The 15736-nt window shown below is 34.2% G+C and overlaps 1 protein-coding gene across 4 annotated transcripts in view; it reads right to left on the bottom strand.

Moving 5' to 3' along the window:
• prkcz (protein kinase C, zeta) overlaps positions 1–15736 on the bottom strand; it is a 104047-nt gene that overhangs the window by 29759 nt on the left and 58552 nt on the right. For all 4 annotated transcript variants that reach the window (XM_059503909.1, XM_059503912.1, XM_059503911.1 and 1 more), the window contains 5 exons: positions 7995–8126; positions 5823–5919; positions 4824–4882; positions 4462–4650; positions 169–266 (listed from right to left, as the gene is read on the bottom strand). In XM_059503909.1, the coding sequence (XP_059359892.1) occupies positions 169–266; positions 4462–4650; positions 4824–4882; positions 5823–5919; positions 7995–8126 (575 nt within the window). The remainder of the gene's footprint in view (positions 1–168; positions 267–4461; positions 4651–4823; positions 4883–5822; positions 5920–7994; positions 8127–15736) is intronic.

Here is a 15736-nt window from a genome sequence, read left to right as displayed (position 1 = left end):
TTAGTTTTGTTTCATATGCGCTGTATGTGAGAGATATAATGGCTACTTTCACATTTAGTCATGAAAGAGACAACCTTGTTCCATCATTTGTTTTCTTGTGTTGAAGGTTTCTTATTTTGAATGTTTACTGAAAAGAGGTGTGCTGAATGAAATGCATTCTCCTCTCACCGGCTCTCTGTCTGAAAGCAAGAGTGAAGTCCCACCAAGAATGGATTGGTTGATGCTTGTTCAAAAACGTGTTTCTCTGTCTGGACCCAGTCAATGTCCTACATCAGAAAAAAAAAAAAAAAAGAGAGAGACGTTTGACTCATGAATAATGAACTGCAAAGGAGCATGGCAGCAAGATGTTGCAGTGCACTGCTTTCTAAGAACTAGAGGAGAGGACATGAAGTTTCACCACCTCTACTGGGGGACTATTTAGGACGAAAAAAAACAAAAACAAGCCTGTGTTTTCTGAGAAAACCTGATCTATTGTTTAACAGTGGAAAACACTTGGCACTATTGCATGCTGTCACTTTGGGGAGTGAAATCTCAGGATTAAAAATATGTTTTAAATAAGAAAAGCACCTTTCTCTTCTTCTTTAAAAAGACATGTACAGTGCAGAAAGGAACAGAGAAAAGAGAAACAGACATGTAAATAAATCACAAAATCAGTCAGAATAATTTACAGCATCTTTCAAATTAACACCTAACACTTTTTTTATTAATCTGTCAGAAGTTTTAATTTTACAAAACAGTGCAGACAGGATGTTACAAATCATCTGTATTGAGAAAGTCTCTGGGTGTGAAGACACGGGCAAGAGATGTGTTGATAAAGTCAAGTATTTTCGTTCTGTCAACACTTTAACATTAAGCAACAGTTATAATCAGCTCAAAGAATTAAAGAGAATGTCTCTTACCCAAGAACTAAAGCTGAAAAATGACAATAAACATCTTTTTGGAGGCTAAGGGTGAAATGACAGATCTCAGCCCAAACGAACACGCATGTTTTTCTATCATGTCTGGAACTTTCCATTAGTGAATATTGTTTTTAAATCGAGCTAATGATGTTTTCTATCATCTGACCTTAGGCTTGACACTTACAGAAACCTTTATGGGTTTTACGATTTTAATTAATTTATTAAGTTGTTCTCCTCATGGGACATTCAGCTCCATGATGCAGGCAAAACCTGACCCACACATACACATACACACACACACACACACACACACAAAGCCTGATTTCCAAAATCAGAGCAATTTAATTTCCTGGACGAGTAGAAAGCAGATTACAGGAAAGCAGTCTCGGCATAAAGAAATGAGGAGAAAGAGATTTTTTTTTTTGTATTATTTTCTTTCTTCCTACAATTCTCTATGTTTCTTTCCTTCCTAGTTGTCCTCCCCTACCAATGGAATACTCAATCATTCTGCTATAAGCCAAACAATTTTGTCTTGTCTAATAACAGTTACTTGCTGACCTCAAACATCTAACATATGTGTCCAGTATTTAGAATGAAAGAGAATGTGTCACTATACTATCGGTGAGATACTATTCATTTTAAATGGAATTAGTTTTTACTTCTATATTATCCTGTTTCGTTTTCATTAAGTAAAAATTCCATTTCAGCGTTAATTATTTTAATACATCAGGTTAACCTAAATTTTAAAAACTTAGAAATGTTGTCTTTAAAACAAGCTGAAATAAAATGTTTCTTTTTTTATATTTTATTTTAAGAAACTTTTTGTTTTAGTTAACTATAATAAACCTGACTGTAGTAGACAAAAAACATGGGCATTTATTAATTTATCATCGGGATCTGAAGATAAAATGAATATGAATAAAAATAAAGTGAAAGTGTATGTTTTAGGTGCTTTTACTAGTCAGCATTTCTTTTAAGTTTTCCAGCATAACTTTTAACCACTTTAACACTCTGCAGTTTATTCATGCTCAAATCGCTCTCTCGATGCATATGAGGAGCATAAATGATTATATAATAACCAGGCAAGATTATTTTTGTCAAAAAAAGTGTTGTCAAATTATTTTAGATAAACATATATATATATATATATACACACATGCATACGTATATAAGGATTAAATATCTCAATACTTAAGTAGTATTTTATTTAGTTGTAACCATTTTATGGAAGAGATAAGGGACTCAAAGTGAATGCAGTCAGACTCTATGTGACTATGTACTGTACAACACATTTTTGTACCTTATTTCTTAAATACAGCACGTCAAACTGCAATCTGTTGCATAAAAAGCCAAACTGAATGCATCATTAAATTTTTAGGTTCATTAAACCTAAATGAGTGTGAATGGCGAGTGCACAACATACATACACAGAACACATGTACAGTACAGTAAAACAGACGGAGAACACATTCTCTGAAGAAACGACTGCTTTCCAGGAAGCCATTACATTGTTTGTGCTTATTCAGAGGTCAACTGCATGTCTCTGTCATTCTGGAAGGACCTCTGCTCTTCATGAACTTCATTCATGTGTGTTAGCGGACAGCCATGTGGCTTTATGTTCCGGAGCCAAGTTTACAAAGAAAAAAGCTTTGATTGTACAGAGTTTATTTTGTGATGAATAGCTGTAGAGTTTGGTTTGTCTTTCTATTTGATGCCTGTTCACACATATCAGGTTTCCTTAGAGTGAGAAGGGAAGAAAGAGATACGGCTAATGCTACAGTGCATAGAAACTCGTTTTTTCTTTGATTTGACAACCAAAAGATAACACAATAATGACTTTTAATGTTGTATTAGTGCTTTATCATAAATTCAAATCTCACTGCAATAAATAAACTATGGTTCAAAGGTTTGGGGTCTCATGCCAATGACCATGGCTGCATTTATATAGTAAGAACTTTAATACTTTCTAATATTATTACAATTTAAAATAACTGTTTTAATACATGCAAAGTTGAATTTTCAGCAGCCGTTCTTCCAGTCTTTAGCATCACATGATCCTTCAGAAATCATTCTAATATAATGATTAGGTGTTCAAGAAAACATCAGAAAACAGCTGTGATGCTTACATTTTTTTACAGAAACTGTGATGCATTTTTTGCAGGATTCATTGATAAAAAACAAACAAACAAAAAAAAAACAGGATTTATTTGAAATAGAAATCGTCTGTAACACCACAAATATCTTTACTGTCACTTTTCATCAATTTAATGTGTCCACCCCAAGATCAGATGGTGTAATGTTTAGAGAAATGGCAGGCAACCCAAGAACTTCACAGCAGACTCTACAGGCCTCAGTTAACATCTTAAATTATAAAGCTCATGACAGTACAATTAGAAAAACAGGGGACCAGTATGGCATGTTTGGAACCCTCTTCTATCTTAAAAAAAAAAGTTGGGGCAAATTTGGGTCATGGAAAAGGACAGTGATCCCAAGCACACCAGCAAATCTACAAGAGAACGGCTGAAAAGAAAAGAATCGAGGTGTAGCAACAGTCCAGTCAAAGTCCAGAACTCATCCTGAAATGCTGTGGCGAGGAAAGCTCAATAAACTGGTGCAATGTTTTAAAAAAAGAGTGGGCAAAAATTCCTCCAGAACAATGTGAGCGACTGATAAATTCAAACAGAAAAAATTATTACTTCAAGTTATTGCTGCGAAGTGGACCTACAGGCAACTGAATCATAGGATGTCTAATTTTGTCACTCGTGGCTTTTCCATCATGGCATCATGGCATTCATAATGACAAAGTGTGAGGTTGTTCATCTGAAGTTTTATATTCCAAATTTTAATACCTGCCAAGGACTAGATATTTTAAGGGAGATTATTAAGCAAGAACCTAAAAATAAAAAAATTAAAATCTTTACTTTGACGGTTTGAATGTGGGCGTTAACCAGACTGTTTTTAAAGCAGATTTACGCATGAAAATTATGTTGTGACAAAGTGAATATTTTTACTCATGACGGTTTTCTCCTTAAAAACAGTCTGTGTATTCTGCATCTACAATTGCAATCTATCGACTGGCCATCGCTCCGAAATGATTCATTTATTTCTATTATTATCTGCAGATGTTTGTCTTTTTTCTCATGGTTGTTGTTTTTCTTTGATGCCATCCATGCTCAGGAAAACATTAATATAAATGATTTCGGGCTTCATTTGGCTCCTAAAAATGTTATGAGGACACAAGAGAAATGGAAAAATATAGAATGCAAGGGTAAAGAGTTTGCTAAACTGTGACCAAAGTGTCTTCGTCTGTATGAGGATTTAGCTATCAAAAAGGAGCACAATCCCACAGCACCATCTACAGGTGACTATCACATTCACGCTTCCAAACTATAATCGACTTTCTGTATTTTCACAGATCTGTAAGGTTGCAACACATACACTACGTTTTCAGCCACACAAGCAAACAACTGGCATCACAGCAAACAAAATGCATGCTATATCATCTCCCATCTCATTTTTGTCTTATCTGACAAACATTATCACCATGACAACAGTCTGTTACCTCATCGTCATGGACCAGCTCTTTCTTCACCACCTTCATGGCATAAATCTGTTCGTTCTTCTTGAGTCGGACCAGCAGCACCTTAGCATAACTGCCTCTCCCAATGACCCGGATCAGGTCAAAGTCCCCCAGACCGAGCCCCTGAGAGATCTGAATCCCCTCGATACCATCCACCACTGCCTTCAGATCCTGTGTGAAACCATTTATATCAAGCACACTAAAAAAGGTGCATGAATACAGTGAGATTTCATGTTACATGTGTTCCTGACTTCCTGTACAAACCTGTATGGATATGAAGAATGCAACTAAGAGCATTTGTACACGGTTATTATTAAATGAGAACCTGTGGATCTGCATCTTACCTCTGCGTCATCTTCAGCTTTCTCCACTTTCCGGTTGTGGGCTAAAAAAGGGACTGGAACTGAGAGACAGAGAAAGAGAGTTTTTATTATTCATAATATATTTTATCTACAAATTCGAAGAGAGGATAGGAGAAAGTATTTTAACATTGAAATGTGAAAATATTCACATTATTTAACAGCAGCTGTATTGGGATACGTTAGTTTGATGTATCACCTGAAAAAATTATTATCAGCAATAATAATAATAATAATAATAATAATAATGATTAATCAAATATTAAGTTACATATTAGGATGGGATAGGATTGGATAAATGATTTTAGCAATGAAAAAAATGAATTTGTCCATTTAGATGGTTACTTTCAATGCAACAGTTTTTAATGAAAATATTCTCATGCATCACTCAGAAATAATAATAATTATAAAGGATAATAATACTAATAATAATAATAATAAAGGACAGGAGAAAGTATACATAACATTGAAAAAAATATAACAGTAAAAATTTTTTTTTATAAAATTTAAAAATCCATGATTTAGTTTGATGCATCACTTTATTCATTTTAGACTTCGATTTATTGGATTAACATCAATTAGATTAAATGCTTTGAAATGTCACACAGTTTAACCCTCAAACTAAGTTCTCCCTTACAGTTGAGCAATTTACAAATGCTTCAACTAAATCATTAGCAATAATCAATTCAAAAGAACAATTTGCTTTCACAAATCACTAAAGTGTATTGAGTTCAGTCTTAGAATGTTTCAGCTAGTTTTGTAGTACAGCTTAAGAGAAATGTGTAATGCTATCAGACCCCAGCAGAGGGAGCCACAGACTGGACTGTCTCTCTCATCTGGGTCAATGTGACATTACTCACACCTGATGGACTACAGTATCCTTCCACAGTCAGCAATGCCCTCTGACAGACAGAGGACAGAATGACCCCAATACCCATACAAAAACAGCTTTTAAACACACACACAGCAGAGATAGAGACCTACTTGCGTCTGTTTCCTCAGGGTCCTCAGGGGGGAGCTCCACTTCCTCTCCACTTTTATCATCGTCTACCAACGGCTCCTGTGATGGCATGACTGGATCCTGCAGAAAAACACAGAGATGCTATTTTTCAATGTTCTTTTTTTTACTCCCCTCCCAAACACGCGCAAATCAAAACTGACCCTGATCACCTAATCAACTGAATTTACCTTCTTAATAAAGGTCTCTTATGCAAGATCATTATTTTGAAAGAAAAATGGTTTATTTTTATAATCGTTCATCAAAATGTAATAACTTTCACTACCTTTGAAATGACTTTTCTTATCTGTTGATGTAATAATGAACACCACAGGAAAAAATTACATTAACCACCTATATCACAGTTTGCTTTCCACAATCCAATTAAATCTCAGTGGATAAAATTATTATATTACTTCCCACTGAATACACTATTTCACAAAATGTCATATTTTAAAAATGCTTCTGAAACTTTTTAAACCTTCTTGACCACACACACACACACACACACACACACACACACACAAATTATTATAATAATCACAGTTTAAATGTATTAAAAATAATTATAATATATAGTAATCCAATAATAAATAAAATATTCATTTACATATTAGGATGGGATAGGACTGGATAAATGATTTTAGCATTGAAAAAATTAATTTGTTCATTCAGATGGCTACTTTCAATGCAACGGTTTTTAATGTAAATATTCTCATGCATCATATTTTGAAATGCTTCTGAAACTTTTAAACCTTCTTGACCACACAAAAATATTATAATAACCACATTATAAATGTACTAAAATAATTATAATATATAGTAATACAATAATAATAAATAAAATATTAACTTACATATTAGGATGGGTTAAGATTGGATAAATGATTTTAACATTGAAAAAAATGCAATATAGCTATATAATAATAATAATGAAAAATAACCATAATATTACTATTAACAGATTATTAATATATCAATATATAAATACTATACTATAACATTTCTATATAATGTGACATTAATTATAAAACAAGGATAATAATAATTTTTATTATTCATAATAATTATTGCAAATAACAACTAATTATTTAAAAAATACAAAAAATGTAATATTTTGAAATGCTTCTGAAACTTTTTTAACTTTCTTGACCACAAAAAACAAATATTATAATAATCACATTATGAATATTTTTAAATAATTCATTATAATAACGTATGGTTATACAATAATATAGTTGTATAATAATAATAATAATAATAATAAGAAGAAGAAGAAGAAGAAGAAGAAGAAGAAGAAGAATATATAATGTGTATAATGTGTGCCTTATTAATTATAAAACAATGATAATAATAATTACTAATATTATTTACAATTATTAGAAAATAACACAAAATGTCATATTTTGAGATGATTCTGTAACTTTTCAAAATTTCTTGACCAAACAAAATTAATAAATAAATAAAAATAGTATATATATATATAATATATAATAATAATAATAATAATATATACCTATAACAATAATATCACTATTAACAGAATATTTATATATCAGTATGATAATGTTTCTAATTCTAGTACTAAGGGCATGTTTTAAACAGATTATAAATAAAAACAAACAAACAAACAAATCTACTGAGTATTTCAGTATAATCTGGCCATAGTGGCACTACTAACACTATACTACTATATAATTTCTATATAATGTGTATAATGTGTGCCTCTCTGAAGACACAGGAGTCAGTTATAGCTAAGTATTCTTAAATATAAGCATTCAAGACCATAAATGTATAACTACAAAATGAGGACAAACACTGGAGAAACTGTAGTGCACTGAAGATGTTTCAATGTGACAGTTTCCAGTCTGTGATTTCAACATTCAGGTCAATTCAGTACTGACAAGACACTGTTATCATCTAACAGATTTCACAAGGTCGATCTCTGAAACATAGTTAGAAAGCTCAACAAAACTCTTGAGAAGTGAGAAGAGAGGAAAACAAGAAAACTAAAACGATGAGCTTATTTTAATCAAATGACGGATGCTTTTCTAAGTTCAGTTTTTAAAAGCAGGTTTTTTATGCTTCCAAGTTTATGGGGTGACTTCAGTCACAACAGACAGATGATGAATATATTCCGAGCTGACTGAAAGACTCACCATATGCCTTTGACAGGTCAGTGGGACGAGCTTGTGACAGCGTTTATGGACCAGTAGCTTGCAGTTGATACACTTGTAACCCTGACGCCCCAGTCCCCATATCCTCTCGCTGCAGTGGCCACAGTACGCTTTCTGAGAGACACAGACAGACATCATTACTGCAGTTAGACTAGCCTTATCTATGATCCATTTAGCAAGTCAAACACTTCAATGAATGAGTAAATCAACCAACTACGAAAGAAAAAAGGGACGTCCTACAGATATCACATGAGCAGATAGCACACATCAGCTGAGTAATGCATTCTGGATTCAAAACAAGCACAAAACTAGAAATTAAATAATTTTAAAAAAGGGGAAAAAAATATTTAAAAATACACTACCATTCAAAATTTGGGGGAAAGTAATTATTATTTATCTTTTTTTATATATATAAATTAATACTTTAATTTAGGAAGTATGCATTGAATTGATTAAAAGTGACAGTAAAGATATTTATAATGTTTTAAAAGATTTCTATTTCAGTATAAATGCTGTTCTTTTCTATTCATCAACGAATCCTGATAAAAGATGTATAACTGTTTTCAAAAATATAAAGTAGCACAAATATTTTAAACATTGATAACAATTAGAAATGTTTCATCAATCAGCATATTATTATGATTTCTGAAGGATCACGTGACACTGAAGACTGGAGTAATTGCTGCTGAATATTTAGCTTTGCCATCACAGGAATAAATTAAAGTTTCCAATTTTTCTTTTATTAAAATAGAATATTTTACATGGTAAAAATATTTCATAATAGTACTGTTTCTACTGTATTTTTTGCTCAAATTCAGACTTAATAAGCATTCGAAATTTAAACATTAACATCTCTGAGACTTTAGAAAAATTATACCAACCTCAAACATCTGAACGGCAAATAAAATTAAATTAAATAACAATTTTATAAATAAAATAAAATAAGCATTCAAACTGTAAGGAAAAAATAAATAATTCTTACAAATTGTTGACAGGAACACTGGTAAGACAAATATCATGCTACATACTTAATGTACCATATTTACATTATATGTGTTGCTAAAATTCCAGGCTATCTGTGTAACGCTAACACACACTCAGCACCTGTACATACTTAAGGCCTAGCTAATGCTTTCAACAGATTTTGTTTAAAATCCAGACACGATCAGAGGACTCTGCTGACAGCGCTGGAACCAACATTAGGGTTTCAAACCCAGACACACACACCTGCTCTCACACACACTCTGTGAGTCATAAAAACATGAAAATATCCTAAGCTCAGTTCGTTGTGAGGTTCTCCATCTGTCCACAGTAAAAAGTGCTACATGAATGCATGATAGAAATATAGAAAATAATGATGGTAAAAAACTGTGGAATCAAGAAAGAAGCAAAAAGATCACATTGCAAACCAAGCAGAAGTCTTCAGTCACGTTGTCCACCAGGGGGCCGTCTAACAGCAGGACTTCGGTGCATATGTAGCATAATCCTATTAAAATATTCTAATCTTTTATTATCAGACATGCACTTTCTCTAACAGTTTCCCCTCTCTGTGTACAAGCATCAGCTGTTTAATAGACCTTTAACAAACCCTCAGAGAAGGACTCTTTGGACACAAGATGCTCTTCTTGTCGGTGCTTGACGTTTCCTGTGTTCCCTGACTCGATTTCACAGCTCTGTGAGCATTTGATGATCCCTTGGCTGCTGGTGAGTTTTTAGACAGCACTTCCTCACAATCTAAGGAGATGTTCACCTGCTGCAGTGATTTTTCCATATCTCTGGAGCCTCCAGTCCTGATGAATGAACTACATTTTCTTGCCGCTCAATTTATGTAACCTGGGTTAAACACTGAGAAATCAGATCTCCAAAGCAGCAAGCATTACAGTATATCTAAAGCTTGAAGCTGGAAAAGAAATGAACATGTTCCTTATGATTAGGAATGTGAAGAGGAAAGAATGGTAAACATTCTGGTTACTTAATGGCTAAATTAAGAATTCTTTTAGCGTTTGAAATGTTAAATACTTAATCAGAAAAAATAAATAAATACCCTTTCATTACAAATATTGTTTTAATAATATTTTTTACACAATTTAATGACTTTTCAGTGGCAACATAAATGTTATTTAATAACTATAACTATATAGTCAACAATATATATAAATAATCGACAAAACAAAAGCAAAATAAGTCAGATTTAATAGATTTTTTTATGAAATACTACCATTTACAATACTAAATGTCAAGTGAACAAGTCAGTACACTAATTTAAGTCTTTTAGACTTTTTTAAACTGCATGGATTTGATTAAAAGAAAAATTTCATAATAGTAATTAGTTCAGGAATCTGATATCTCTGGCTGGCATAAATTCATCTGATTCACTAAAAAGAACCGGTTTATAAGAGTATCAGACTACACTGATTGTGCTGTACAGTATGTGTTTGATTTAAAAAGAAAAAAAAAGGGTCAAAACATAATTTGTCTGGGAATTGGACTACTCTGGTTGCCCTATACAGTTTGTATAGTACTGTATAATTCACTACAAAAAAATAAAATAAACAAACGCTCTGACCTGTCATTCGTTAAGAAATCAGACTACAATACACTGGTTCTGCTCTATGTATTTATTTCACTAAAAAAAGAACTGGTTCAGGGTCATTCTTTCTGAATTTATTTTGTTGAACTAGCACTAAAATCATCCTCTGCTTTACTGTGACGTGAAATATTCCAAAATGTCTGTTTCATTTCCCACTAACAAGTCTCAAGAACTTCCTCAAGGACTACTAGAAGGCAGCATTAGATCACACACCAGCAGGAAACGATCAAAGTAGAACATCTCAGAGACACCTGAAGCTATATGCAACGATTCTGTGCTGTTATTCTTAGAAATGTGTGCAATCTTTCATATAAACAGTCTCTTTATTCATCTCTCCCCGTCTCACATCTGAATCCCAGCACAGCTTCCACCCCCTGGACTTTTTTTAACATATCGAGCCAGCGCTGCTAAGCAAATGTAGTGCCAGGGAAACAATGTGTTTCTGCACTCATTTAAAACACATCAAGTCTGCACATATTGGGCTTCCATTCAGGAGAGTGGATTAAACTTTAAACTCAACCAATTGTCCCCAACAAACATTTAGCACAGCTGAGCGAATTGGGCCTTCAGGGCTGAGCGTGTGCCCCACGTATCCCAGATACAGCAGGAATAACATTGGAATGTAAGTAAAGACCTCTACTCCCGAAAAACTTGAAACTACACTACTACTGTCCCTGATCTATGAATGCAGCGACTGAAAAATCTAAATAAGCCTTTGTCTGTGTTGCGATTGCAGAGAAGAAAAAAAAACTATTTTATAAAAACAGACTTGGAAAGGCATATTTAATCACTTGGCATTTCTGGGCTTCTATATTGGAAACTAAGCAGCAAAAGACCATTTAAATATGATCACCACATATCCACTTTATATGGTAATGTGTGCCTTCATGTGGGTGTTGTTACTTTTTAATCTCTTTAATATGCAAAGTAGTTAGCGAATCACAACAGAAGTGATTTAGGGTGCTTTCACACCTGCCTCATTTAGTTCGGTTGAATCGTACCAGAGTTCGTTTCCCCCTTTGGTGCGGTTCGTTTGGGCAGGTGTGAAAGCAGCAATCGCACTTGGGTGCACACTAAAGGTGGACCAAACAAGCGTACCGAGACCTGCTTGAAGAGGTGGTCTCGGTACGCTTTCAAACGAACTCTGGAGCGGTTCGTTTGTGGTGAGAACGTGATCCGACCTCGAGCAGACCCAACTGCAAAAAGTACTGATCATTTTTGGACTAAACCAGCTGCCGTAGTCAGCTGCGCTGTGCATTATGGGATGAGGAAGTGTTTGTTGACAGTTTGCACTTAAGCATGGCAGCTCGTGGACAAACTTGGAGTAGTGAGGAGGTGCGGAGCCTCATAGAAATTTGGTCTGATGACCATGAGCATGTCAGAGTTAAGAAGAATTAATGCACGCCTCCGCTTGAAGTTACGAGCGGGCCGTTTGCAGTGAATTAGAACGTTGTTTTTTAAGCCGCATCCGCGCTTCAATATAGAAATGTATTGTTTGGATATTGTGGTGTATGCAAACAATGTAATAGATTATGGCCAGTAACAAAACAAGCCTGCGCAGTCGTCTCTCCATAGTTGTGTTGTCTCCGTGTTGTTTGCTGGCTTTTCCTCTTATGTTGGAATTTTTCCACACGTAAATTCTGACCAATCGAAAAGCAGTTTAGGAAATACGTAAAACAGTAAATCGATTAATAACGTTACTTTTACATTATTAATTTAGTTAATTAATTGCAATTAAATCACAAATATTAATATTTGCTAATATAAATTAATAAATAAATGCAAATTATCCAGATAATTCAAAGACATTGTGGCAGATGAGTAAAGCATAAATGAGCAAACACAGAAAAAGTGGTCAATATATTATTTCCTTATTAATTAAACTGAATCCCTTCTGATTGCACAGAACTACAGATAGACAAACAGTGATCGAAAATGACTAGATACAAGACTTAAAAAGTTAATGCAAAACTTTTAAACCAGCAGAAGAGAATCGGTCTCCTTTTTGCAACTCACTATGTTTTTATGAGGAGTAGGGAAAAGCACCAAGAGAGGATCAAACGTTTATGTCAGACACTTTCACATGCGCAAACACCCACACACACACACACACACACACACACACACACACACACACACACACACACACACACACATAGTTCTCCTTGCCTGCCTCTGTATTTTTCACTTCCTCTCCTCCTAATCCTCCCCCCTCTGTCTCTTTTGTAAAGAGAGAATAAAACATGTCTAATTCAAAGCCATCCATGTCATTCAGCTATTTCTAAAACACACACACACACACACACTACTGAGCCATAAGTGGGACACTGATGATAATTACAAGGACCTGAGGCTCTTCAGAGCGACACCATCTGTGAATCTCTGAAGAATGGGAGTGATCGTCTGCATCAGAGTGCTGCCCGCAGTCCCATCAGCCCAAAAACGACACACGCATTCAGGTCACACACACCAATCACATTCTTAGATACATGATCTCTCAGGTTTTAAAACAAACAGGGTTCACCAATCAGAGGAAGGAAGGCAAAGCATGCTTGGCAGAACTAGCTCGAAAAGGCTGAAAAAGGACAAATGCTGTGAAACACATTTTAATCGAAAAGCGGTGACTGAAAACAAAAACACAAGCCAGTAAAAATAGTCTTTCTGCTCACACAGTACACCACATTACTGCTTCATGAGGAAAAATGAAAGAGAAAAAAGTGATAGAGAAAGCATGAGAAAGGTGGTTTCATTCTGTTCCCTCACGACTAGACAAATGCTCGACGCAGCGCTGGATCAGACTCATCATGAGGATTCACCCGAGATGCCTCACAAATGATACAGCCACAATGGATGTCTGAGTGCTGGATGAAATAGATTTCCATTTACGCTGTGCTCAATGACGTTCATTTGATAGGGATTTTGGCCAAGAGCTCTTAAACGACAGAATGCAACGGAGGCAAAAAGCGCAATCTGTCCTATGAAACAGAACATGCCTTAAATTAATAAAGAGACTGAACACAATAGTTGACTGTAGTTTTTATAGTTAAGTGTTCTTTACTAGACACTCTAACCTATGCAAGCTGTGCGCATTTTTGTGTTCTGAAATGTATCAAATTGCAATTAAAACAACTGGTTTCTATTTTAAACATTAAAATGTTGTATTTATTTCTATGATGGCAACGCTGAATTTTCACATCATTACCCCAGTCTTCAGCGTCACATGATTCTTCAGAAATCATTCTAATATGTTAACTTGGTGCTCAAGAAACATGTCATTATTATCAATGTTGGAAACATTGCTTAATGTAATAATAATATAATAAGTGTACACACTCACAAATTTGTAATATATAATTTAATTATACAATGATTTATAAATGCTACAGCATGGTTATTAAGTGTTAAGTGTTTGTTATCTTTGTCAATGGTTCTGAAAATACAGGTCAGTCGGCTAAGAGATGAGAGAAACCTGGGCTCGGTTTTTATCGACCGAAACGTCAGAAGAGACGAGATGAGTGAAGTGCCTGGAAATGATCTCAGCGCATTACCACATACAGACACACACACACACTATTAAAACACTTACCATTAAAACAGTGCTATGGCTGTCTAGAGTTTGCGCATGTCAATATCCATCACTTAATGCAAGTCATTTGAAACCGCCACTTTGTTTTCTTACATGTTAAGGAAGGACATGCTAACAGCAGAGTTCAGAGTTTAGACAAGGTCAGTCCTTCATAGCCTGAGCGAATCTTTAAGATATCCATCCATCTCATTAAATATCCAGAAATAAACACTTCAGATAAATTCCTGACATTCTCCATTTAAAGCAATATCAAAAAGATAAAAACCACAAAAAACCTATAAAATATGACCATCCCAAGAAAATGTCTCAATTTCGGTAACCACTGAATTGCAGTTTGCTCTGTTTTAGCAGCCGTTTCTTATATTACAGGTGCCTGATGTTTTAATTAAGTTCAACAGATGCCAATTTCCTTATTTATGAAATCATAAATTAATCTCTGTGAACTCCGGACTCAAATTTGAAGAAACTCTTCTCCTCTTTTCACTTTCAGACACAACATATGCCATCAAAACAACACAGACGAGTGGAAATAATCTCAGTAAACAGCACAAGTCTTGGGTCGTTCCGCCACATTACTGGAAGATAAACTTCTAGAAGTCTCAAGAGGCTTTGAAAAGCATTTGTATTGTTTGTGAGAAGAATGTCATGATGATTCAATAGAGCGGAAAGGATGTCAAACACATATGATGGAGGAAAAACACATGGAAACAGTGAGGAAAGGATGTGAAAAAAGGTAAAAGTGAATATTTTGTAGCCTTTAAATTGATTTGTTACAGTGACTGTACATGCCCTGTCTGTCTCAGAGGGCTGAGAACACAGAGAGACAGAGATCCAGAGGTGCTGATGGGAGGGAGGGAACGAGTCAGATCCTTAAAGGAAGGACAGAGGGAGGAAAAAACATGACCTACTTCTGTTCCATCCCTTGTTTCTATGGAGAACGAGAGGAGAGAGAAGTGGAAAAGTAGCAGGAGGGCAGAATGATTTCTCAGAGAGAGAGAAAGATGTGGCCACACTAGCTAATAAACTATTTTATGTATTTATTTATTTTTGAACCTGTGGATTTATATTATATATATATATATATATATGGGTGGGTGATATGACCAAATCTTATATATGAGAATATGAGTAATTGTATTTCTCGTTAACAATATATATCGCAATATTTTTGCTTTAAATAAGGTCTTTTTAATATCCAAGTTTTTGATACCATTGAAATTCCATAATTAGTCACAAACGTCAATATCATAAAAAATAAATAAATAAAATATTAGCCTAAACTAAAAACTAAAAATTAAGACAAATAAACAGTCAGCAACTAAAAAAAGAATGAGAATCTACAGTAGATCAAACCACAGTAGATCGAATAAATAAGAAATGTTACATACACTGTATTAAGAAATCAAATGTAGAAAAACAGTGCATATTCATTATTGTGTAAATTAAATATATATTTCTTCTTCTTAAAGTTACAAAAATGGTTTAGTCAAGAGCAGCGAGAAATTTTTTCTCTTCTGTTGTTTGATTAACATTAATGACAGACAGCAG

The sequence above is a fragment of the Carassius carassius genome, chromosome 21, assembly GCF_963082965.1.
Source record: "Carassius carassius chromosome 21, fCarCar2.1, whole genome shotgun sequence".
NCBI classification, from domain to species: domain Eukaryota; kingdom Metazoa; phylum Chordata; class Actinopteri; order Cypriniformes; family Cyprinidae; genus Carassius; species Carassius carassius.
The sequence above is the reverse complement of the archived record's forward strand: the minus strand, read 5'-3'. Positions and strand labels throughout refer to the sequence as shown.